This window comes from Boleophthalmus pectinirostris, unplaced genomic scaffold, assembly GCF_026225935.1.
Source record: "Boleophthalmus pectinirostris isolate CB_2022bp ecotype Guang Dong unplaced genomic scaffold, ASM2622593v1 HiC_scaffold_15, whole genome shotgun sequence".
Taxonomy (NCBI): Eukaryota; Metazoa; Chordata; class Actinopteri; order Gobiiformes; family Gobiidae; genus Boleophthalmus; species Boleophthalmus pectinirostris.
This window is the reverse complement of record NW_026571070.1, coordinates 22,938,310-22,964,437: the sequence shown is the minus strand read 5'-3', so window position 1 is coordinate 22,964,437 and position 26,128 is coordinate 22,938,310. Positions and strand designations below refer to the sequence as shown.

General features: G+C 41.9%; 3 protein-coding genes across 3 annotated transcripts in view; 2 read left to right on the top strand and 1 right to left on the bottom strand.

Moving 5' to 3' along the window:
* The window catches only part of dlgap1b (discs, large (Drosophila) homolog-associated protein 1b), a 113,377-nt gene extending 99,245 nt beyond the window's left edge, over positions 1 to 14,132 (top strand). Inside the window, 6 exon segments of the mRNA XM_055151057.1 lie at positions 1,614 to 1,987; positions 2,630 to 2,721; positions 7,257 to 7,675; positions 10,347 to 10,438; positions 11,170 to 11,322; positions 11,805 to 14,132. Coding sequence (XP_055007032.1) covers positions 1,614 to 1,987; positions 2,630 to 2,721; positions 7,257 to 7,675; positions 10,347 to 10,438; positions 11,170 to 11,322; positions 11,805 to 12,020 — 1,346 coding nt within the window. The 3' untranslated portion in view covers positions 12,021 to 14,132.
* A 1,704-nt stretch (positions 14,133 to 15,836) lies between these two features.
* tgif1 (TGFB-induced factor homeobox 1) lies at positions 15,837 to 20,290 on the bottom strand. The gene is made up of 3 exons (XM_020935690.2): positions 19,948 to 20,290; positions 18,064 to 18,290; positions 15,837 to 17,427 (listed from the first exon to the last, which is right to left on the bottom strand). The coding sequence occupies exons 1-3, from the start codon at positions 19,961 to 19,963 to the stop codon at positions 16,741 to 16,743; spliced, it is 930 nt and encodes a 309-aa protein (XP_020791349.1). The 5' UTR covers positions 19,964 to 20,290; the 3' UTR covers positions 15,837 to 16,740.
* Positions 20,291 to 21,766: 1,476 nt separating this feature from the next.
* Positions 21,767 to 23,795, top strand: LOC110170084 (OTU domain-containing protein 1). Its single transcript, XM_020935709.2, has one exon. The coding sequence runs from the start codon at positions 22,005 to 22,007 to the stop codon at positions 23,370 to 23,372; it is 1,368 nt and encodes a 455-aa protein (XP_020791368.1). The 5' UTR covers positions 21,767 to 22,004; the 3' UTR covers positions 23,373 to 23,795.
* The last annotated feature ends 2,333 nt before the right edge of the window (positions 23,796 to 26,128 follow it).

Sequence of the window (26,128 nt, the reverse complement as noted above, 5' to 3'; positions counted from 1 at the left end):
TCTGGCTTATCATCATCCAATAGCCTCAGAGGGGGGCGGGGGGAGGAAAAGGGAGGAAGAGGAGGGAGGGGCGTTGAGTAGATTCACCGTGGATGACTCCGTCAGACCTCAGTTTGCCTTGAGTGTGTATAGAGCTGTCACTTACAAAGTAAACAAAACCCCACTATAACAGTGTTAGACATGGCTGCCTCGAATGGGTGTGGTAACATTACATTCGTCTACCAGTGCCACACACAGAGCAGCCATCCTGACAGCGGTAGGATGTTTGCCTTTTGCTGGGATTAAAGGGATCCAGGAAACCCGCTGCCCTACTTTTTTCCGCAGTGCACTCAAAGCGACCTAGTTTTGACGCCACCGCCAGGCCAGGAAGAAGATTCCAAGGCGTAATGTAGTTAAGAGCTAGTTGTTTTTGTTTCTATGTTTAGCCTGGCCAGTAGTCTGTTAAGTTGTTCATTACAGACTACTTACAGGCATGCAAAGAACTAATTTTCAGGGCCAAAACATAGTTAGTCTGCAACTTTTTCAGTTGATTGTGCTAACAAAATGCAGGAGGGATATAGCTATTTTTACAGAAAGGAAATTGATCAGCATGTGTACAGTAGTTCCGTAGCAGAAAAAGGCTTTAACCATCTAGATCAGTGGGTCAAGTGGCTGATTTACTAATCTTATTACCAGACAAGACTTTGATTCTTTAAATTTGGCCCTAATTTGGCCCTAATCTACTAGCCACTTTGTTTCCAATGCGTATGTGTACAGTGAGACAGCTGGACCAACTCTCACATGTCAATAAGTTCTGCAATTTAGGAAGGAACATGTCACTTTAGGAAGACTTTGCTAGCTTTTTTCTGCACAGTTAGACCACGTTTAAATGTAGGTATTACTTCTTATTATCTACACACATTTTCATTGTAGTAAATATGGTTTATACTCCACATAATGATTATAATCATCAACATTATTCTTGTCATATGAGGTCCCTAAAGCAATTGTAGCCTTTGTGTTTGTGTTTTCAAGCCTAGCGGGCTGCAGCAGAAAGCCCACCTGTGCCTCATTAAATCCATATCAGTGCACTGTATACATTCCATCAGGCAAAGGCCTGGCTACAGGGAGTCTATGAAACAAAACACAAAAGGAGAAATTATAGATCAGTTAAACTCATATGTGTGTGTTCATTTAGTTTGTGAACTATCAATTGGAGGGTCTGCCACCTGCTCGTCTCCATGGAGGTATTATTGCTTCACCCAGAATGTTCCAGAGTATGTCATTAAACAGATCTTTCTTGTTAGATTACTTTGTTAATACAGTTAAAGTATTTTTATTGCAAAAAACATGCATTCCGACTGTGAGCAGGGTGACCTTTCCACAGACCTGACCTGTCACTTGGCCTGGTGATGTCACCTGCTGTTTTCCATGGACATAGATACTGCCATACTGTGGAACATTCCAGGCAAAACCATGACGTCCCTATAGAGATAAGCAAGTGGTGGACCCATCACCAGAAATGTTACATAGTGCACCTTTATTATGTTTATACTATATTATAAAAATTCAACAAATTTGCAATATCAGCAAGTCTACATGTTCTATCCTCTTATCTGTCTTTCTCCTTGTAGTGTCGTCATGCATCACCACATACAAGAAGACACCTCCCCCAGTCCCCCCGCGGACCACCCCATCCAAACCCTTCATCTCCATCACAGCGCAGAGCAGCACGGAGTCGGCCCAGGATGCCTACATGGATGGGGGTTCAGGGGGCACCAGGGCGGGCATCAGCTCCCAGCCCGGCCTCTCCAACTCTACGGAGAGCATTGACAGCATGAAGGCCCTCACTGCAGCCATAGAAGCAGCTAACGCACAGGTGCACGGCCCAGCCAGCCAACATGTGACCAACAGCATCACCATCACTGCCACAGCCACCACCTCCGTCACCGCGGAAACCAAGGCGCAAAGGGAGGCGCTGCGGAAGTGCCTCTCCATAGGGATACAGGTGAGTGGGGCTGAAGAAAGTGAAAGAAATATGGAGAGCAAAAGGTAAACCAACCAAGTGTATATGTTACTAAAAATCACAAACTTTAAAAAAATGTAAATAATCATTAAGAGCATTATTGCTTTGCCTGGAATGTTTCACAACATAGCATTAAACTCCATGAAGACAAGCACACGATGGCACCAGGTCAAGTTACAGGTCAGATCTGTGAAGGGATGACCCTGCTCCCCCTCACTCATACTAAAAATGCATGTTTTAAGTTTCTTTTTTAGTTGTATGTGCACCTCTATTTGAATTAATGCAAGACAGATTTATGTTTATGTCATACTGTGGAACATTTCAGGCCATACAGCAACATTTTATTTAACATTCATGGAGACAAGAAAGCAGCAGACCCCCTCCCCATCAGAAAAGTTATACAGTGCACCTTTAAGTCTTTGTATATAAGCTATGTATTTTCCCCTTTATTAAAATGTAATAACTGATCTATTTTTTATGATACGAGAAGGGAAAGGAATTTAAAAGTATGTTTTGTAAATCAGATATCTCTAACATGTATATGTAAAAAAACAAAACAAAAAACTAAATATATATTAAAAACACAAACTATAACAAAGTTATAATTTCTTTTTCTGTTTTTAGGTGGATCCTGAGGAAGAAGGCCAGACCACGGAGGAGCAGGAGCAGGAGTCAAAATTCCAGTCGATAGGAATTCAAGTGGAGGATGATAGATGGTAAATTTAAATTGTATTCATTGTACGAGATAGCTACTGTAATATGCGCTACTTTTGTTCCTTAGTGCACCTGTGACCCATTTTAGTAGAATAGCATGAGACAGCAAAATGATTTCAAAGAACTACCTCCTTCTGTATTATAAATTATACAGCAAGACCAGCAATTATGTGTAGTTTAGAGAGGTAGCAAAGCAAAAAAGTTGAAGGTTAGGGCTGAGTGATTGACTGTTATTGAAGTGACTGTGTATTAGTTAACTTGAAGGGGCAGCTAACCTTATTTTAGGGACTAGATTAAAAGGATAAGATTGGCATGGTTTGACAGTAGCATGTAAATAGTGAGGTTTGTTATGCTTACAACAAGACCAAATAACAGATATATTTCTACAGAGAAAAGGGAGGTTGGAGTTAGATGGTAGGGTTTTTTTTCTGAAAATAAACTGAAAGTAACACATAACCCTTGTAAGATTTAAGCAATGTTGTAATGTTTTCAGAAATATACCTGGAGTTGTGTTTCATTTCATTCACACATGTTTGAGTAATCCTTTATTATTAGTCTTTGTACATCTCCAAAGCTCAAAATCCTCTTTCCTTGTGATGTCATGAAGCAGCAGTTTTCAAGTTACCTTTTGTTCAATAGGTATTGGCAATTTATGAAATGAAATGATGAAATGATTATAGTGAAGGTGTACGGAGTTCAAAAGGTGCAGCACTTCCTGTATTGCCACATGACATCACAAGGTGGATCAGAGTGTTTTCGGTCTGCGAGAAGAAGAAAATGGTGTAATATGGGCCTTTATATCATTATAATAGTATGTTGCATGGTAACAAGAAATACATTTGCAGCCTTGTTTCCATGTCATTACCAATAAATAATACTACATGAGGATTAATTATATTGCATAGGATTAATTATATTACCACAAAATAAAGTAGAATAAAAGATGATATTCCATTACTGTGCCTTTTCTGTGCAAAGGCCTGCTCTTACATAAGCCCACACTTACTATTATATCCATGGTCTATTTCCTTTGCCGTCACGTGCTGATTACTATCCCTCTTTGTAAAGATGATTCAGCCCCACACACCTTAACTGCTATTCACATGTGAAAGACAGAAATACCTCACTTTAGAAAAAAACATAATAGGAAAGAGGGTGGTAGGCTCTAAAAGTGAAACAGGATATCTACAGGCAGATGAATCAGAGACATATTGAAGAAGATAGAGGGAGGGAGAAGTAGTTGTGGTAATCGTAGTAAAAGTATCATTCTTTATACTCTTAAACTTGGGTGATTGCAGCAGCTGTCCCATGCACAGTCCAGGGCAGGGGTGGCGTCAGAGCCCCTTTAGCTATTGGGGCCCCTGGTGACAGCTGGGCCAGAAGATGTGGTTCTTTGGCTGGACGCAGAGGGCGAGTTGACAGCCATCTGTTGCTCCAGTCATTGTGATTCAGCCTCTGTGTGGGAGGGGAGGATACCAGACCGAGGAGACAGAGGAGTGCTATTGAGTGACTAGTTGGTTCATATTCCCAGTACCGTGTTCCTGGTTTGAGGAGATCCAGCTTGTTCCGTGTGGTTTGATTGGCTCAGTGCATTAGCTGGTGTTATCAGGAGCGCAGTTGGGACACAGAGGCATTTATGGCCCCTTTTGTCTGCTTTCCCTCAGACTGTCAAAACACTGGCCTTCTGTTTAGCAAAGGAAGTGGGCAAATTCAGAACTGCTGTAGTCAAGGCATGCATCTGGATTTCAAAGATACAAAATATTTTAGCAAGAAAAAGTTAAACACTTTTAGGGCTAGGTGAGATTGAGACTAAAACTTCACCTTATAACTATACCTGGAAGATTGCTTTTTATTTACTGAGTTTACTGAGTTTTTTTGTTCATAACTGGAAAACTGCTAGCCTAATTTTGCTTATAGTGCATGACAAGTTTTACTAGTTGTGGCAAAAAAGCTGTGAATAGATAATAACAGTGTTTACAGTATTGATGCTAGGTAACAGTAGAGGAATTACCTCTAAAATTTGAAAAAAAAATTGTTTTCCAACCTTTCATATTGCCCTTTAACAACAATTCTGACATTATCTTGTAAACAATAAACAGCCCACCTCTACGCCCTTTGACACAGAGTTTGCCCAGGGAATATTAGGGACTTTCTGCAGGAGGAGGTCTCAGCTGACTGACCAAGCTACATTCCATGAGTTTCCAAGCCAAATATTAACCCATGCAGATACCTTTTAGTTAACTAAGGATGGATACATAAAAAGCACTGTAGTTTCACTTCACACTCGGGTTAATATTTAGAAGTGCGACAGATACTTGTTTGATTTGCATGATTTGATTGTTTACCTATTAGTTTGAGTCCATGTACGCGGGAGGTCGTAGCGTCAGATTCTCAGACAGTGAGAGTGCCAAACACTTACGACCTCAGTCCATTTGAACCCCCCTCTCTCTCCTCCTAAACCCCGGTAATTTTATGAGCTCAAGTAAAAGAGGAAAAAAGCTTGTTTATACTGTACATAGCACTGACTGGACATAACCTCACTTAAAAGCTCCAGCTGTAATGTACTGTATGCATGCTGCAGCTGAACACAGTGGGCTAAATCATAGTTTCCATATTGTAGATGGGATAGAGTTGGCTTGTGGTCACCATATGGCTTTGTAGTCACAGGCAAAAGTTGGTATGCTCAAGTGGCTTAACCATATGTACTGGCAGCTTAAAAGTAATTTAAAGGGACAAAATGTTCTTGTAGTTTCTAGGACATTTGTTACAGTTGAGAGATTCAGTGTGAACAGTGAAATACTTTTGCCATTGTTTTCATGTATTTTCAGAGTAATTAGATGAACATTTAAGTAATATTAAATTATAAATATTCTGCTGTTAGGTCACTGAATATATTTAGTACTATGTATGTGTTCTTTATTTTGGGATGAACTAGATAACTGTCAGCAGCCTGTGCTGATCTGTATGAGCCCAAAGAATGTTAATCTAACTTGCTGTAATCTATAGTTGTCATATATGTGACATGTACTGTATGTAGTATATAATGTACTATGTACTTGTCTGTGAACATGTCCTCTACATGCCTCTCCTCTAATGCTTTCTTATGGTAATGCCTCTTCTTGTTCTCAATGCTTTGATTTGTCCGCCTGTCTGTCTGGCTCTGTTTGGCCTTGCCCGCCTCTGCCTCTGCAGGAAGCACTGAGCCCGCTGCTCAAAAGCACACTGAGGTCATTACAAGTGAACACCTGCGCGGAGGAGTTACTCTTTAACTGCTCTTCACACACACTCAAACACTTAGTGGCTGCTAGTATGTACACACAAAGCCCACAGTATGTTTGATCTGTCCGGGACAATCCCTTGTTCTCACTCAGGCTCTTTATACAGCGCAGAGATGGACAAGGGGAGGCAGGAAGAGAGGGCTCACAGCTTTCATATTGTGGAGGCATCTGGAGTTAACTAAAGTACGAGTAAACCTGAAACTAGTGTGATGTGATTGTTTTTGTCAGAGTGTTGGCAGGTGAAGATAACTGTTATCAATCTTTGTTTTAGGTACTTTTCCTTTTCTGTAGTCTTGGCTAAGTATGTAAACACTGTCTTACATAACGACTGTAGTTAAAGGTTAATAGATATTTAGACATTATTCAGAACCATCTTGATACATTTTTGCATGTGGTACAAAAACATCCTGTAGAGTAGTGTTTATACTACTCATCTGATAGAGATTACATCAGTATTTACCACACACATACTCAACAGGACCCATTCATTACTCGGGTGCTGGGAAGCTCCCTCAAACAGGGCCAAATATCTGGCTCTGCTCCTCCAAACAGTGTGGAGGGACTTGGCACAGGCGGTGGGACAGGGCACAAACAGGCCACGCCCCTCTGTAGCCCGCAGGTGTAGCGTTGTGTGTGTGTGTATATGGGGTAATAACAAACGTGTGAGGCAGATGATGGCACACTCCACTGCTCCTGAATGAACCAGGTGACAAAACGCACAACAACAAGCCCCAGTCGGAAAAGCATTCATCTTTATCTGTGAAGAGATCTACAAGCAAGTCCAAGCAGATGAATAAACACATGCACTACTAATGCACAACACTAATGATTTTACTTCTGAAATGTCAGCTACTACTTTCAAGTGGTATTTATTTTAGACTTAGATCAGCTTTGTAGATGGGAATGTGCTTGGACACAATATAAGAATAATGAATCTATTTATAGGTTACAGGCAAAGGATTGCTTCAAGATTGGAAGGATTTGATTTGGGAGTGTTCCTCCGTTGTTAATAATACATTTCAAATCTAAATATTATGTCTTTTGATTAAGGAAACGTCTTCACAAAATCCTTCAAATCAGGAAGGAATCATTTGCCTGAAAGCCATGAATATAATTCCCTGTTATGATTGAATTTAGTGTTTATCCTGACAGGTCATTATCCCGTGTGTATCTGCCAAAGGCCCATAGCTGCTGTCAGCCACTCCAACCCCTAATAAAAGCTACTATGTACACTTCTCTTACTGTATTTATCTCCTCAGTTATCGGCGAATGACACGGTCCAACAGTGTGACCACCGCAGTGCAGGCGGACCTGGACGACCCCGCGGACAGCCCCGACATGCCCCTGCCGCGCCACTGTGCCACCATGCCCCGCCAGCACTCCCGAGACGCCGCCACCTCCACGGTCAGCATCCAGGGTTCAGGCAACCACTACCACGCCTGCACCGCCGACGACTACGGGGACGTGGGCTTTGACCCCTCTATCCTACCCCCTCCTGACCCCTGGATGGACAGTGTGGTGGAGCCAGAGGGGCAGGAGCTGGAGGCAGTGAGCAGATCCATATGCCCCAGAGATGGGCGCTGGTTCCTGAAGTTGCTCCAGGCCGAGACTGAGCGCATGGAGGGCTGGTGCAGGCAGATGGAGCAGGACGAGTCAGAGAACGAGCTTCCTGATGAGAGTGAGTCATGCAAATGCCAGGATGTGCCCATACAAAGGCCTGTTCCTCCTGTTACCTATTTATTTATTTGTTTTCAATTTGTTTTACTTAAGCGTGCGTTATGTGACTTTTCACAGCCTGCAACCTACTTGTCTTCATGGAGATGTTAGGGCTTTACATAGAATGTTCCACAGTATGGCATTAGTTTGATTCAGTAAGGAAATGATGCAACCATGCCAAGTCTGTGGAGAGGAGGCCCCGCTCACACTAAGAATGTGTTTTCAAGGTGGGCAATTTGAGCTATATAAACAATAAACATTTTATAATACTGGTACATATTAATAATCTCCATGGAGACAAGAAGACTGTGTACTCTTCCTCAGAAAAGTTACCCAGTGCACCATTAATCATGTTTTATCTATTCATAATCAAAACAAAACACTCCTTAAGAGAGGATTAGTATAAGGTTACCACAACAGACCAAGCAACCAATTTTAACAGGCAGTTTCCTGTACGCTTTGACTATATGCCTATATCTCTAGTTCAAAAAGGTCAAAGCCTATTAGACTCTTTTGGATGATATTCTGGGTACATGACTACAATAGTTGCTTGTTCCTTCACCGGACCCTCTGGCCTCCACAGACATACCGAGCATACTTATCAATAAGGCAGAGCCGAGCCCAGCCACACATCTGTCCTCTAGACACATGCTGTAATGCGCACAAACACTCCTTCAAGGCAGCCATTTGATCTGCTGCCAGTTTAAACCCACAGCTGTGAATAGCGTACACATGTTCAAATATATTCATTCATAAGCACGGCACAGCAAGGCAAGTCACGAGTCACTACTATAGATACATTTGTGTTATAGTGTAATTAGTATGCGGAAATTTAATCGTGAGGTCTCTAAAGGAGTCACCGGCTAAGAAAGTGTTTTGACCACCATGAGAAATTTGTTCTTGAGTAGCTGTAGTAGCAGTAGGCAGTAGTAGTTGTAGTGGTGGTATTGAGTTTGAGTAGCTCCAGTTGCTTTTCAGATTTTAGAATGTGATGATGTCATTCTTCCTCATAGGGGGCAAGAGCTTCTCCCGCTTTGTATTACATAGCATTTTCAAAATTAACTAGCACTCCTAATCATTTGTAGTAGTGGCCAGGATCTTGAAATTGCTAGAACAAAAACACAAAAAATCTGCATATTAACTTTATCAATAGTAATTTTACATTCCTCCAATCTCTATTAAATGTTAAGGCCTGTCCATGGGTCCAGAATGATGACCAGTTAGAGCAATTACTGTTTTGGCAATTAACAATTCAAAATAAAATATGATATCTTTTGAACTGTCAGCCATCCTTACAAAACTACTATAATAGGAAGCTGAAACCTGCTGTACTGTTTCCCAGCAATTGGTAGTTTTCAGATTGATAACATTGTACTTTGCAATGAAATATCCAAAAGATAAATTCATAAATGTTGAACAAGATCATTTTTATTGATTAATTGATCAAGAACTCACTATATTATAACAAAAATTTGCCTTCTAATAACTTTAGCTGCCCTCATCTGTATTAAATAATATAGGTTTATAGAATGTTATGATGTCATCTGAAATCCTGCAATATGACAACAAAATTTCCCAGTTTTAATTTTTTTAAATTTCAATTAAGTCCAGATTTTGAATACTACCTCTGTCTGTGTTTACATATTATTTACACCTCACGTGTCAGTTGGTCAAACGATTTCATTCATAAGCGAAAAACCTACTGTAGTGAATCTGTTTTGAGCTCAGACAAAAGATACTTTCACAAACCGCCCAGTGCAGGGCCAGCGTCTCAAGGTTATGTCCTCACAGATCTCACGCTACAGTGCCAAACATACTCACATCCTGAAGGGCTGCGGGACCGTGTGTCTGTAGATTCATTACTCTCCACACCCTCCCCTCCCTCTTCCCATTCTCCTCACATAGGCCAAAGGATGTGCTGACAGGTGCTCTAAATAAGGATCTGTGAGTCAATCGCATTCTACACCGGAGTTATGTTATGTGCAGCATTCTTATTATCACGTTGTTTTGTCAATAATTATAATGACAACTACTATGTCAGAAGGGTGTGATTTTATTGTGGGTTTTTCAAGCGATGGCAATTGTCTGTCACCACCATAGCAATTACACTTACACAATTCAGATAAAAATGTTATACTTTTTCAAATAGGGCAAGGTTCTCTCAAAATTCTTCCTATCAGAGAGGAATTACTTACTTGAAAATGGATGTCATGTGTTTTGTTATAAATAAAAACAAATTTAAAAAGATAGGTGATTAAAAGCAACACTAAATGCACTTAAAAGGTTAATTTTACAATCCATTCACATTATGTTCAATACAAGTATGACATTTCATAGTCAGAGCATGTTTTAGCATATTTCTGATGGATTGCTATAATATTGTATAAATATAATCTTTGGGATAATGTATATTTTTGTGAAGAGGGTCCATATTTCCAACCCTAAAACTGTAATTGTTAATACGCTTGATTTAGAGATAGTAATAGTGCACTGTTGCATTTCTTCTGCAGCTGCCCTCTGATTGGTTGATCACGTCTGCTCGATGCGGCGCTGTGACTAACCTCATTGTGAATGCTGTTTGTTTGTGCGTGTGTGTGCGCGTGTGTGTGTATCATGCATGTGTCTGTCTGCAGTCCTGGGGAAGATCCGCAGTGCAGTGGGGAGTGCCCAGCTGCTGATGTCCCAGAAGTTCCAGCAGTTCCGGGAGCTGTGTGAAGAGAATCTGGTATGTGTCACCTCATCCTCTGCATGTGCCCAACCTCCCCTCCTCCTCGGACGCCCTCCCTTCCCCCTTACCCTGACATCATCCTGCACAAATCATCCTGACAGAGGCCCGCCGCTCATTTACTATGCACCCGGGGTAGACTGTATCTGCACTACTGTCTTACACACACACACACACACACACACACACACACACACACACACACACACACATACAAACATGCAGGAGAGCTCTGTGGATGCACCAGCTAATACCACTCTATTGTTTATTGTTAACTGTGTTAGCTGCATGATATAGATTCAGTACAGACAGAGTGAAATGTCTTAAGCTGTAGTAATAACTGTGGCTCACATATTCTAAATACTATTACACACTATTATATTGTACCACAACCTAATGAAACATATTTCCACAATATTTCTGATAACATTAGTAACTGAGATAAAATATTGAATTATGTGTATTATGATTTATGTGTATTAATAAATGTTGTATCATTAGAACATGGCTGACTACAACAAAAATTTGCTGTGTCAACATTTTTATTTTATTTTATATTATTTGAAGTTACTGTGACAACATCAACCAGCTCACTAATTCTCCATTGCTTCTTTGTTTTTCTGCTTAGTAGTGGTTACTATGCTTTGATATTTTGATTTCATGCAACAGGAACATAGTTCTTACCATTGTGTGCTGTCTTGTGTGTGTCCATGTACATGTGTGTACAATAGAATCCCAATGCAAACCCGCGGCCCATCTCCCAGGACCTGGCCGGTTTCTGGGACATGCTCCAGCTTTCTATTGAGAACATTAGCCTGAAGTTTGATGAGCTCCACCAGCTAAAAGCCAACCACTGGAAACCTCTGAGCCCCCCGGAAGTCCAGGTGCAGACACACATGGCCAATGAATATGAGCCATTTTCATCTGGCTTTGCTTTTGGAATGCCTTACTAATCTGCATGCTTTCAGCTTTCATGATTGTATATTAAAGATGCTAATCTTTGTTAGCATGTGCTAATGTTGTTGTCATGTTGCCTGCTGACGTCACCATGTATCTGTGTGTTCTGTCTGTCTGACAGTGAGCTGCTTGTGAGACGCTTCTGTACCTGCCATGCACCAAAGAGGCCTGTCCGTCTCCACTGGTCACTTAAGCTCACCAATGGCCTCCACGTGCTCGCTTACCCCACACAAATGGCTGCCACATATGGTCATTCAGAATGCATGCTCTGATTTACCGCCAGCGACCGCTAAAGCACTCTAACCCTGTGCACAGCGGCTGCATTTGTGTCGCTCCTCACTGTGTTTATGCAGCTTGCCATTATGGACCTGGTGGTGTGTCATTAAGACTCTTTATGATTCCTGTCCAGGAGAGAAGGATGCCCCCTCCTGTGCCAAAGAAGCCCCTGAAGGGCCACCCTCCCCTGGCTAGGGACCGCTCTCTGGAGAGCTCTGAGCGCCAGCGCCTGGAGGCTCGCAAACGCCTGCTCGCTGCCAAACGAGCTGCCTCAGTCCGGCAGAGCTCAGCCACTGAGAGTGCAGACAGTATTGAGATCTATATCCCCGAGGCCCAGACCAGACTATGAGACACTACCATATATCCACTATACTCACATGCTCAGTAGCACTGTCATAGTTTTACAGACACTGTGGATTCTTTAACCATCAAAGTCATTAGGACAGTTATGTACATTTGTTGTATGTACTATATTCTTTTATATTATTATACATTTAGGTATTTATTTCCCAGCATTGATGTAGCACTCCCTACTGTCTTTGGATACCCACACACCCAAAGAAGTATCCTATAGGCCCTTTTAAGTGACTTCATATTCCCAAGCAACTTGTAGCACAGTGTGACACATGTTGTTTCTGAGGCTTGGATGGAGACAGAGGGAGCAGACGTGTGTGTGTGTATGTGTGTGTGTACATAGTACATAGTAACATGCACAGACTGCATGGACAACACACACACTGAGACAGTCCTCTGCATTTATTATTTATCTATTTAATATTTATAAAGGTTTGGGAAATGTTACTGACTACTAAATGACTACTACAAAATTTACCAGGTATTGGCCTTGAAATTCTTAGTGAAACTTTGAGCAGGAATTTAATAAGAGCAATTATCATGTCAATTCTGAAACAAATGTGTTTCTGTTTAAACCTGGGCCTCTGTGAGTCAGGCTTGTAGAAAAAGGCCAGAGGTCACGCTCTGCTCCTCCAGGTGAGTGGTTCATAAGCCCATAGTAGAATCTGGAGTGCTGTTTGCTTAAAGAATCTCTGTTTGAAACCTCCACAAAGCCAATCTGTGTGAGTGCAGCCCAGAGGAGAGTGCGTGTGTTTGACGTGTTCATTTCCAGAGTGCTTCCCATTCTCCTGAGGTCTTAATAGGCCTAGTCGTCTCAACATGGTAGCTGTATCTACTTTGAAAACAATACACTACTTTATAACTGAGCAACTTATTTATACAGGACCCATGACATCATGGAATGCTCACTCTTATATTTTTCCATGATTGACACTCTTCATTTGTTAGTTTAAGTTCAAATCTACTAGCTACAATACAATAAGTCTATCATTTTAAGTAAGCTGTTTTATGTTGCTAGCAAGATTTCCAGGTGGTATTATGACTAAGGAACTATATTCTCCTCACTGTGTGTGCACTATCTCTGCCTCCAAATGAAGCAATTCACTCATCATCAAATATTCTGTTATAGATTTTTGTATTTAATTTAATGGGTAGGAAAACAATGACTGTTTATTGACATTGCAGTTATGATCATTATTATTATTATGCACTGACAACAAGGCCCTTATACTGTGCTTATGTTAGATTATTTCTGTTTGCATAACTGGCACCTTTTCGTCCTTTCTGTTCCAGTGATCAGCCTTAATTTCTAATATGATAGTCGAGCACAACAGCAGTCTCAGGGGAAGAAGCGTGTTTGTTTGTGTATGTGTGAGTGAGAGAGAAGTCATGTGATCGTGTGTGACCAATGGCATTCCCCCTACCTGTATATAACCCCAGTCATAAAAATAGGCCATATTTTCAGAATAAAGGGACGTTACAGTACATTAGTATCCACAAAGAAACTCTATATGTTACAAGGTATTTGTGTCAGCTGCTTAAATGTGGAGACAATCTAGAGCCAGTTGAAGTTTTGTGCCATCTGATATCTTAATAATATACTGTATCCCTGACATTGGTCCCTTTCCAAAGCCTTCCACATGTTTTTACTCAATGTGAAGGAACTCAAAATAATCTCACTGTCCTATCTTGGTAATGAATACTTTAGGGAGAGTGCATAACTGAAGTACAAAGTGAAATGCCATTTATCTAGATTGATATTTTAGTATTTTACACTTTACAAAATTGTAATGAAATAATGTCTGTCAAATAAGATAATTTATTATTCATGTTTATTATATTAACATATCAATAGGATGCTCCTGGTATTAGCAGGGAGTTGGACACCAGAATGCTGGGTTGTGCAAAGGCAAATGGCACTTGGGCAGCCCTGGCTATTATAAGCTTGTGATGTAGTATTACAAAGAGATGAATATTTGTATATAAATGAATGTTTCCTTATTTAAATGTAAACTAAAAGCCCAATGAATTAACATGTGAAGCAGATATACATTTTTTGTAAGTAACGTTATTACACTGTTGATGTTAATGGCACGTGTATGAGCTCTTATCAGCATTAAAAATATCATTGCCATAAAAGTGTTGTGTTTGTTTCTTAGGCATGTGTTTCCAATTGGAATATAATTAAGCAGATTACAAGGCCGGCGCGCTGTGTGCTTTTGGGGCATGTTCCTTCCGCAGGGCTGGGTCCCCATAATTAGACAGCACTTTTAGGCCTGGCTCAGCCTCCGTTCTCCTGTACACAGAGATCTGCTGGTGATTCGTCATCCACTCATCAGTCATAGTGAAGGCAGGCATGCTGACCTCACTGACCAGGGTTCACTATAGGGGAGGGGGGTTGGTCTCTTTCTAAGGTCCAGAGTGCTCTACCATGGTGGGCCACAGCTCCCCACGATGTGCCTGGAGGAGCCTGGTTAAACCCTTATTGGTCATTACATGCTGCAGATGACTGAACGAGTATTTGACAAGCGACAAGGGCCAAAAGGTGGGCATGCCAGGAACCAAACTCTGCAATGTGCTGGCTTAAATGGGACACATTATGTAAACTTTTCAGGTTTTTTAATCACGTTATAATGGAGTTTGCTCAACATTAGTTTACTCGATGTTATATCTGATTGATTCAGGCATGTTTGAGTAATCCTGCATTGTTTTTATTCTTATTTCACCTACCTCATATCTCCGCCCACTTCCCTTTACTTACTCAGCTATGATTCAAAATATTCCGACTCTGGGTCATACATGTGGGATTCAAAAATGTCAAGCAAGCATTTTTCAACTTTAAAAAAACATATATAAAATCAACTGCTTTCTATAGTGAAATCATGCTATACAGTTCTGCAATTTTAAATAAGAAACCATTGGACATGTTTCTATTGTTAAGGTTAGGTTACAATGAACAAACTAATGATGTAATGTAATAATAATTTATGTAGGTAATACTGTCAGTGGCCACACCAGTAATTCTACTTAATTTAACTTTCATAATCAAATAATTACTCAGTGTGTTGACAATACATTTGACAGTGTGATTCAATTCTAAATTTAGAGAGACTTTACTTTGTAAATACATTTTTTTCTTAAAACCTGGGGGAGACAGCTGTTATTCCCGCCTCCAATGAGCTAGGATTCTGAGTTGTAAGCTGCCTGCGTTAAGTCTATTGAGACGTATAAAAGCTGCTGGCGAGAAACTGTTGACGTCTGCCATTTGCTTGTTAATTTATGCAGGATTATGCTAATTGTGAGGAGCCGTTGTAAACCACATGCACACAGGAATGTCTCTCTGCCTGCGGAAAGACTTGGGTGCCATGCTATTTCCAGTACTGTCTCATATAATTTGTACTTTTAAGGTCTGGGCCTATATTAACCAAATATAGGAAGTCATGTGGTATTTGACTTATAAAAGTGAAAGTAACTGTATGCTAGTATAATATGATAAACTGAAATTTTAAAAAGTAATGTAGATCATATACTCAAATACAGCTGTTATTTATTGCTCTAAAATATTTTTAAAAACATGAATTCTAACTGAGTGGGATCACCTCTCCACAAATCAAACCTGTAATTTGGCTTGCGAGTCTTCATGGAGATTCTTAAATTTATGGCCATACTGTGGAACATTCTAGGCACATCTCCATAGAGACAAGCAGATGATGGACCCTTTAGGTTTAGAAAATGCAGTCATCTTCCCTTTTTTCATCATGATAATTTCACTTGTATAAATAGAGGTACCAAATAATACAGTACAAAAATGTAGAAAAAACAAAACTTTATTGAATCCCATGTGACCCCAATTTGCCACAAACATTGCACAGTATGAAATGAAATCACATCATTGGGCATTGTGTCACATTGACTATACACATGGTCCTATAATACAGATAATTGCTTTTTGGTGATTTCAAAATGCTGTCTCCGTCAGGAAAGACATCTGTAGTGTTAAGTGTTATTGTCCACTGGCCATTTTGTTTTCGCTGAGTTGATGGCATGAAGGCTCACGCTAAGAACCTGCTACATTGGTCATCTGAAATATACCCCCGATGGGAAAAGAGTAAAAAAAGTATAGAGTTTTTTTCTTTTTAAAACAGCTAAAAGTAAAGTACAAAATCAAAACTATACTTATACTCATGAAACACATAACATCTTCTACAGTAGTGAATAACTTTGTCATAGATGCCAAGAGCAAAGTATGTTTAAGACACTGAGATGACCTTCTTCTGCCATAGTGTGCAAAAGTACGAGGCAGACCAATCATGAACCAGTCTCTGAAATGTAACGGTAAACATGTGGAACAACCAATCCCTGTTGGTCTCACTGTGGATAAGGGCTGAGTCTAGCTCTGCTCTGCTCTGTAAAATAACATACAGTATAATGGAAAGACTCCAGACAGGCAGCATTTTCTCAGAACATTTTTGGTCCCTGTGCAAATAAGATACACATGTCGATACATACAAATGTCTATGAAATGAACAAACTACTTACAGCCAAGGCACCTTGATACAGTTTTTTTTTCAATAAAAAACATTCTCAATTTGATTGGTTTACCAAAAATAGAAATGATCAGGCTTTCATGTGGTTTTGTTCTGTTACGTGCAGAAAAGTCAGTGAACTTCGAAGAGTTCTACAGTCGACAAAGTCAGTCCTGTGTCTCTGTCCCTTTAAGAAACCAGCTGCTTGGCCTGCAGCTCCATCTCAGCAGCCCGTTTCAGGGCCACATCCACCAGGAGCTGGAAGCCGCTGAAGTCCTGTGTGAGGTCTGGGGGTGTGGGGGGAGGGGTGTTGAAGAGCCCGCTGCGGGGGCTCAGGTTGCCCTCCATGCTGGTGCTACTGAGGATGGTGGTGGCTGGTGGGACAGGCCCTTCGTCACGGTACCGGAGCAGTGCCTGGGCCTGTACAGACTGCAGCAGCTCGGCGGCACGCTCACAGTTCATAACTGCCACAGGAAGGCTGGGGGTGGTGGGGCTGGAGGCTGTGGGGCTGGGTGCTGTGGGGCTGGGCTGCAGTGCGCCTGTGACAGTGGTGTGACAGATGACAGATGGCCGGGTGGGCAGGAGCACGGGAGAGGGGGGTGCGGAGGTGGGAGAGGATGACACTGGTGAAATGGCCTTCCGCAGGACACTAGGCACAGCCAGTTCAAAGTTGGAGGGGTGCAGTGCTCTCTTGTCAAAGCTTTCTTCTGTAGAGGCAGCTGTACTGCTGTGTTTAGGAGACTGGGAATTGTCAGAAAAACCATCGCCTCCTTTGCTCCCTTTTCTGGATATTGTGAATTGGTTAGGGTCTTTTCCATCTTTCCGCAGCATCTCGGGGAGAAGTCGCCGCCGTGCGTTAATGAACCAGTTACACACCTGCAAAAGACAAACACATGCTCTCAACACTGTTCTGCCTTTGACTGCGGTTAGCACAGTCTGCTGGTACACTTATCTCCAGGTGCAACCTGCACCTGCATGGGTTTTCAATAGAGAAGTCTAAAATAAAAGCCACCTATCAAACTATGGCTCAGAGGAAACCAAGGCTGTATAACTTTATCATTAACTGTTTATAAGTCTTTAGTTCAAAGCTTATGAGCTCATTAGCTACATTTTAACTTTCATTTCAAAGTGCTTAATAGTATTTAAATCTTTAAAACACAAAAGTAATCTCCTTTGTCAGCAAAGTAATGAGGCTGAGTCTTCTCTGCCTCCCTCCTGCAGGCTAGTTGTAACTGGCTCAGGCTCTATGTAAATGACTCCGCATTGTTCCCAGACAGCTGGGATGGAAAGGGGCTGGAGGGAGGGAAATTCCTGCGCCTGAGCCGAGCCCTCAGCAGCACTAGTTTACTCATGGTGTCTCATACACTTTAATGTTAGAACAGCTCGTTGCTTTGGACAACCTTCAGCACTGTTTATGTGCATGTTGTGTTTGTGAAGAAGACAGGAAATGACTCAAGCCGCCTGCCCTTTTCACTCGGATAGAAACTCTATGTGTACAAGTTTGGATCTTACCTGCAAAGTGGACAGCTGGGTCTGCTTGGACAGGAGGGCTTTCTCCTGCTCTGAGGGGTAGGCGTTGTAGCGGTGCTCGTACAGCCAGTCTCTGAGGATCTGCACGGACTCCTTGGGCAGATTTCCTCTGCGTTTCCTTTTGCCACTGCTGCCGCTGGATGACAGATCCAGAGGAGTATCCACGCTGTCTTCATCATCGGTCTCACTCCCTGACAACATCATCAGGCCTGCACGAGCGAAAACAGCACATGAGCAAAAAGACAATGGAAAATAAATTCTCTTTTTATGACATATGCCCTGTTGTCAGTGCCGTTTACCAAACACTATCTGTCTTGGAGGCAGCTGATGTGTCAGAAACAAGCTGTCAAGTCCAGCCATGTGATTCATATAAGGAGAACAAGAGGGTGGGGGCTGGAGTGGAAGGGACGTGGACCGGAGGGGGCATTACAAAGGCTAGCCTGATGCTGTGTCAGTTATAAAACCTGCCTAGACAAATACAGGCCAAGTCTTGAGCACAGCACACCTTGCATGCTTGAATAAGTTAAGCACACTGGGCTGACCACAAAAGAAGTAGTGCTCACAAGGGGGGATTTTCAAAAGAGGCAACAGTGTTTGTAAAGATTACAGACTAGCGGGCTCTTTTTTAAAGTTAGGCATGTCTAATCAAAGTTAATCAAGATCACAGAGGATTGGCCTTTGATTTAACCTAAGTGGTTTACACTGTCATGCAACTAAAATCATACACATTAGGAATACAGCTACTACTGACGACTCAACAAAGTGAAAATATGAGTAATGCAATACCGTTTGTGATTTTGTGCATTATGGGAAGTAGCGTCACCATCTGTTTACGGTAAGACGCGCGACAGAAGCAAAGTTGCAGTAGACGTGGTAGTTAAATGTAAAGTGATTCAGTGTATATAATTCAGATCAGATGAACAGTGGTGGGAAACGAGCACGAAAGTTCCTAAGTGTGAGCAGCCCACAGGATGAGGTAATTACGTAGGCTGAAGAGGGGAAAGGGGGAGGGGAGACCTGTTGCAAATCAGCGTCTCCAGACTAAACAAAAGAATCCAGGGCTGCGTGCTTCTTTGTATGAGAATCAAAAGTTTCTACTTGCAAATTCTGACTTCGCCTTTTAGTAAAATCACCCCAAAACGTCCACAATCAACTGTGTAGCCAAGAAAAGACACTTTACGCGACAAATGGCACGTTTTCCCCAGTTTGAACAACTTGTAAGGAGCGATCTATTGTGTGCGCCGAGTACCACGAGGTCCGTGAATGTAACAAGGCAAACAGCAACTTCCCACAATGAGGTCAGGATGAACATTAGCCTATATTTGGATTTCGACGCTAATAAACAATGCGGGAAGTATTTTCACACGCTAAAACCATGACTGACGAAGTGATTTACGAAAATGTAACGCAATTATGCCACAAAATTAACATGTAAAACTGCGACTCATCCAAGAGTCTGTTAATCGTAACTTGTATCAACAGTTACCAACTCGAGACAAATTGCATGTTTTGCCTAAAACTGCCTTTTAGAAAGAATATTCTGCTTTTAGGAGTGCATTTTGACATTTGGCGACATCAAAGTTCGCTAAATTAAGCCACGATGACAAAGCTTTTGATTGACACCAATAACCAAAACAAAATGTGCCAAACGTAAAATTAAAACATCTCAAGTTTAAAATCTTTTTATAAAGTAATTTTTGTCGATGTTTGACCCTGCGCCAGCACATGGCAGAAAGCCCCCTGTCATGTCTGGAAAGGAAACAATAGACTGCATGGCTTGTATATGTGGGGAATAGCTTTCTTAGCCGTTCTCTCGATTAAAAATAACAACCACAGCTACATGTATAATGGAAATCGCTATCTTACCTTTTTTCGACTTCATATCCGTACAAAAATGTCCACTCTGGAACGTCAAGTCTTGGCGAAACGCGTCTTATGTAGTAGTGCAGTGTTTTTCTTCTTTCTCCCAGATATCCCCAAAGTGTATCCGAATATTCCAAAATCCTTATTCATCCAAAGTGTCTTTTTGTGTTTCCTGGGATGTTCTCCTCTCTCGCTGGACTGTGAGGGGGTTACCTGAGCCCTGTGCGTCTCCTCGGCTCAGAGCCCTTTTCTCATTGACTGTGTGTTTGATCCTGAAACTGGGTGACAGCTATCTTTGACAGCTGCGTGACTCAACGCACAGAGATCCTCCCACCAGCACGGCGGAGCGGAGGGCATAGGAGAAATCTGACATCAGCATGGCCGAGCCACTGACATGGATACAGTTAGATACGAGATTTCAACGATACTCACCTCCCCAATAAAGAGCTGAGGAGTAGAAAATGTTTATGAAGAGCCCGGGTGCATTCTTAACTGTCCAATTTGGCGCGCAGTCGAAATGAAAACAAACAACAGGCTGCCTGATGGCTGCAGACAAAAACAACACTGTAACCCATTGCTACAGGCTACATGTTAAGACGCTAAAGTTGATCCTTTCGATTACGCACACGTATCAACCCAATTTACAGCAACTTTCAGTGTTTTTCAGAGATTAGAATGATTCTTTATGCTATTTTTAATTTGATCAGGTTTCGTAGCCAATTCTATAATAAGATGAATAATGAACAGCTTAGTTTTTGTTTTCTTTGACTTTGCCTTTAGCACTTAGCCTATTAGTCTCTGAATTTACAAATCGTGCTAATGATATCTTTTATTAAAATATATTATTAATTTAATTAGCCACGCAAAATCTCCCATAATTTAAAATGAACGTAAACATGTGTAAAAAGCGTTACAACCATCTTGATGCCTGTCTTGCGACAGTTGGAGTGTAGTGCACCAGCGCAGGTTACTAAAGACAAAAGTACGGTGAAGAGAAACGATCAATGTGTTCATTAGTATGCAGCGCACAGCCCTGCGACAGCTGCTGTAACGCCGTCTCTTTGCATTTATTTGTTCCACAGGCGGACAAACCTCTGACTGTGGCTAAATGGCGCCCCCGTGTGACTGATGGAGGTTTGTACCCACAGCGCTCGGTGGCCCTCTGCTGGGGTGCGGGCCTACCCCAACAGTACCTATGCTATAGGTAAGACTGTAAAAGTTTGCTCATTTATGAGCCTTTCTATGGAGGTCAGGTCGACAGCACAACAAATTTTGTATGAACTTTGAATCTCATTTTATACAGGGTTCACACTGGGCTATAACTTTTGTGAAGCAAATTCAGATCTAGTAATGGGGTAACTATGTATATATACTGTGTTTGTCATAATCCTGTGGGATGTGTGTCACAGCCGTCTGAAGTGAGCTCATAGCTAAATGTCACCAAATCGTCACAAACAAATCCTCTGTGAAACCACACCGGCTCACATTAAACTCTTTTAGCCTATGGACAGTATGCTGCAGCTCATAATATGGGATAACCAGACTAATCATAGCAATGATCATTCAGAACTTATTAACTTCTCAAACTAGAACTTTTTCACCTCAAAGTTTAGATCAAACTGTGGGCTTTAGCTATACAATGGTAATATAGGCTAGATTGGATTTTCAGTGAAATAAGTATAATTTCCACTAATAGGCTATAGCCTATTGTATTCTTCAGCCCTCCTCTATTTGTATGTAGCCGACACGTTGTTGCTCAATTAGGCAGCCTCCCTTAACCATAGTTATTTCACAATGAAGAAGTTTCTGGAGCGCACCGCCTTATTTTGTTAATACCGTAGCGGAAGCTGTTTTTGGTATGTTGGGGTGCCTTGACAGCAGTAGAGCACACAGAGTCCTGTTACCGTCCAAAGTCTAAAATTAGGGAGGCACCCAGACTCCAAATGACGCAAGAAAGCCAAAGTGGACGGTGCGCTCGCGTGGGTCAACGGTAAGGACCCTGGGCCATGGAGACGTTCCCACAACTTTACTGTTGTCAGTGACACGCTGCGTATTTTTAGATGTTGTTGTCATCGTTCCGTAACAGCCCAGCAGAGGCGTTCGCTATAAAGGAGTCCGACAAAATGCAGTTGTACAACAGTGTGCTGACACACTATCCCAAGTCAACTCGCAAAGTTACAATAACTTTAAGGACAGCGCCTGAGCGTCAGATTGGGAATACTTCCACATCCTTTGGCTCCAGTGGACAGAGCTCTCAACCGAACTCAAGTTCAACGACCAACGGAGAGCAGCTACAGGAGGGCGCGTCTTCCGCCAACATGCCTGCTTTTTCGTGTTATGAAGCTTCATCCATGAGGCCTATTTACTACACATCCACTGCGGAGATTTTAATACGCAGAGCTGATGGAGTGGAGAGGTCTGTACCGATTCACATTGTTAGGGAATCTAAAGCCAAGTCCAGATCTCCTAGTCCTGTTGAGCACAATGACAGCGTATACAGAGACTCTGACGTGTTTGAGGACCTCATAGATCATCTGAGAAACGGATTCGAGTCAGACCAGCTCAACAGAAATGCACTTTTTAACTCCAATGTATGTCAACCCATAACCGAAGAACAGAAGATGTGTAGGCCAAATGACAGTGAGATAAAAGGTCCCCTCAGAAGCAATGGATGGGCTTCTGTACATGAAGAGGAGCTGAGGACCTTTAGGCCAGAGGAACCGGACGAGGTCCTGACACAGGAGGTCTCAGGTGATCAGAGCCAAGCGGAGGCAGACAAAGGGCAGTTTGAGCTCAGTGTGCTACAGGAAGCCCCGTCACACAAAGGGGACATCAATGCTAAAGTCCAGCGGTACCTGGCAGAGGTGGAGAGACAGAACAAGTACCTGGAAGAGCGCCATAAATTCAGGTATCACATAATCCCAGATGGAAACTGTTTGTACAGAGCTGTGTGTAAGGCTGTGTATGGAGACCAGGCCAGGCACAAAGAGCTGAGGGAGCAGACCGTGCACCACATCGCAGATCACCTGGATGAGTTTAATCCCATCATTGAGGGGGATGTCTGCGAATTTCTCATCAATGCTGCACAGGATGGAGCCTGGGCTGGATACCCAGAGCTCCTTGCCATGAGCCAAATGCTGAAAGTAAACATCCAACTCACCACTGGAGGCAGCCTGGAGAGCCCCACAGTCTCCACCATGCTGCACTACCTTGGTGAGGAGGATGTAGACAAACCGGAGATTTGGCTGAGTTGGCTCAGTAATGGTCACTATGATGCTCTCCTGGACAAGTGTGTTCCAAACCCAGAATATGAGGAGTGGTGCCGCCACTCACAGATGCAAAGGAAACGAGACGAGGAGCTGGCCAAGTCTATGGCCGTGTCCCTCTCCAAAATGTACATTGAACAGAATGGGGACAGTGGGAAGTGAAGATGTTGACTGTAGAGAGCAGAACCACTGATTAAGTTCCAATAAATTATTTTATCTTTTTTTTTTTTTTTATAAGATTTCTGTACAGAGAAAAAGGATGTGCAGTGCACTATGTTTTTTACTCAGCAACCTGGCCAGAGTATTGGCCTGTGTTTGATGGGGTGATTGTGTTCTTGTAGTCTGTTATGGTGAGTTGAGATCCACCATTTATTATGCAGTATTTATTTGTCTCATGTTTGCAGACCAAATCGCCATTCTGTCTACACTGTGTAGGCCCTTTCAAAAGTTGTAAGCCACTTTGCATTTTATTTTATTTTTTGTGCCACAACTGTTTTCCTTTGCACAATTGTCTTTGCTTCATGTATTTGAATATTTTGGGTGAATGCTTTGAAATAAAAGTTTGGATGAATGCTTCAAAATGAAGGTTTTGAGTATGGGATACTTACTTTATTCCTCATCACTGAACTGCACAAATGTTGCCTTTATTTGTTTGTCATACTGTACAGAGAACCTTAAATGACCTGTCTTACATGGGACATTGGTGATGCTAGGGAAATATTATGTGCTGTAGCCCTTGGGATTATCTGTCCTGCTGCTCAGTTCTCGATAATGTTATGATTCTCTTTATGGTGTTAATGCACATGTGTCATTTTTGAGCTAAAGACAAAAGGCTCACTAGCAGAGTGGTTTTCACCTCTGTCTGAAAGCATGAATGGCATAGGTTCAATCTTGATTAGGCTGCATTTGCGTTTTGTCTCTTTCTAGGTGGTTCTTTCCTCATCATATAACACACATGAATACAGCTACTCTTCATGTTTATGCTCAAAACTATTTATTCCTATGTATTTGATAACTTTGAAGTCTATTTTCGTATTCATATGAATTACAGCGAAGCTGAAACTCTTGGTTCCACAAGTGATATCGAGTCCACTAGAGGGCGCCCCAGTATGCGTCAAAATTTCAAGAGCGTCTGGCTGCCTGTTAAGCGCAGAAATGTTTCTAAATGGTTGTAAAATTGTTTTGCACTCACATAATGTGCTTTACTCTGCGTACAAGCTGCCCGCAGGCTTGTAGTCCTGTAGACTAAGTTAATTTTATTGTCAGTAATCTTCCTTCTATGGGCTTTATTGGGGTGACGTCACCCTGCAGTCATGTGGATACGAGTAAAAGTTTATTTTCTGTCGTTTTGAAGGCTGTCAAAGAAAATACCGTGAGTATATTGGATTTGCGCTCCGTTTGACCCCAGAGGCATCAGGGCAGAGGGCATGTGACGCGAAGGAGCAGCTTCACTGCAGTACTGGCACACAGTCAGCAGCTGGAGGAGCACTAGAAAAGTCAATGACACACGGAGGGTCAGTGAAGGCATCACACGCGCCATACGCGTGTAAAAGTCTGCGCTTCGACCAGAATATACGCGCGTCAATGTGGGAAGTTGGAGGATAGTTTCAGACATCACCCTCCGTACCACGCTCCAGCCGGCCCTGTTAAGCTCTGACCCGCTCAAGACCAGGACATGTCGGGACACCGGGTGCAGTTCGTGGATCTTCCTGCAAATGATCACAAAGGAAGCCCCAAATTCCACAGTAAGAAAATAATTCATATCGCTTATAACTGTTCATCTCGGTTGAATCTTGTTGGACACATTTCTTTCATTCTGTTCATTGGACACTTTGATGTTTGCTTCTTACTGCCAGTTATGATTTCAAATTTCTTAAAAAATTTCACCTCAGCCATATATATATATATATATATATATATATATATATATATATATATATATATATATATATATATATATATATATATATATATAGGGGTTATATCCATGAATAGGCTATACAAACTCCATAAACTCAGTATTTATTGAATCAGTTCACTCTGTTGTCCTCTGAATAACATCTTTTCCGGCGGTGCCTCTGGAATAGCTGAGCTCATTGCACTTGACACAGAGATGCTGAGATGCCATTCATTATTATTATCATAGTTTGTCTACTTGCGTTGTGTTCCATGTGTGGCATTTTCCATGGGGCATGTGGTCATCCTCTTCACACGCTCAGATGAAGCTGAGTTTTTTCCTCTGTAACAATGCATTTTATGTCTGAAACTGTAACATACATACAAACCAATGTGGAGCAGGGGAGCAGAGGTTTTGGTGTCGTTTGTTATGCTTTGCTGCAGTGTGTAACTACAGCACAGACCCAGAGAAGCTGAGCTCATCACCATGGTGACAGTTTGAGTGACAGGTCATATGAGGAAAAGACGCAATGGAAAAGTGCCAGTTTGCAGCTGCACCCCCTCCTGTGCAGATGCCACAGACCAGTGCTTCTCAGCCTGTGGTACTGGTACTGGTACTGCTGCTGGTGCTAGGACTTCTCTCAGGACACTTTGAATACAAGTTCTGTTTGGTTTCTTTTTGAGTCAGCAGTGAGTGATCTTTAGTGAGTTATTACTGCTGGATGTCTTATACTAGATCCACTCTCCCACCGCTGTAGTGCTTCTGAGGATACATGTTTTTGTTCTGAAGGATCATTTTGTAGTAATTAATGTTCCTTGATTTGTGCATGGGATAAGATTCATTAAATGTGAAGTTTGGAGCTGTTAAGTCAAATATTTTCAAACCCTCCTTGGTGTATCACATCTCTCATACATGTACTATGACTCCAGCCTATCACAGTACTTTTGTGGCTCAGTAACATGCGCTGTCAGGGGTTGAAAAGTGCTGATGCTGCGTGCATGTTAAGCTCTCATGGACAGAA

Excerpts from the sequence above, each read along its gene's own strand:
- LOC110170084 (XM_020935709.2), top strand. The coding sequence starts at position 22,005 with ATGTTGTTGTCATCGTTCCGTAACAGCCCAGCAGAGGCGTTCGCTATA.
- tgif1 (XM_020935690.2), bottom strand. Across the intron at positions 17,428-18,063 it reads CCCAGCTGTCCACTTTGCAG|GTGTGTAACTGGTTCATTAA; the intron begins GTAAGATCCAAA and ends TGTCTTTTGCAG.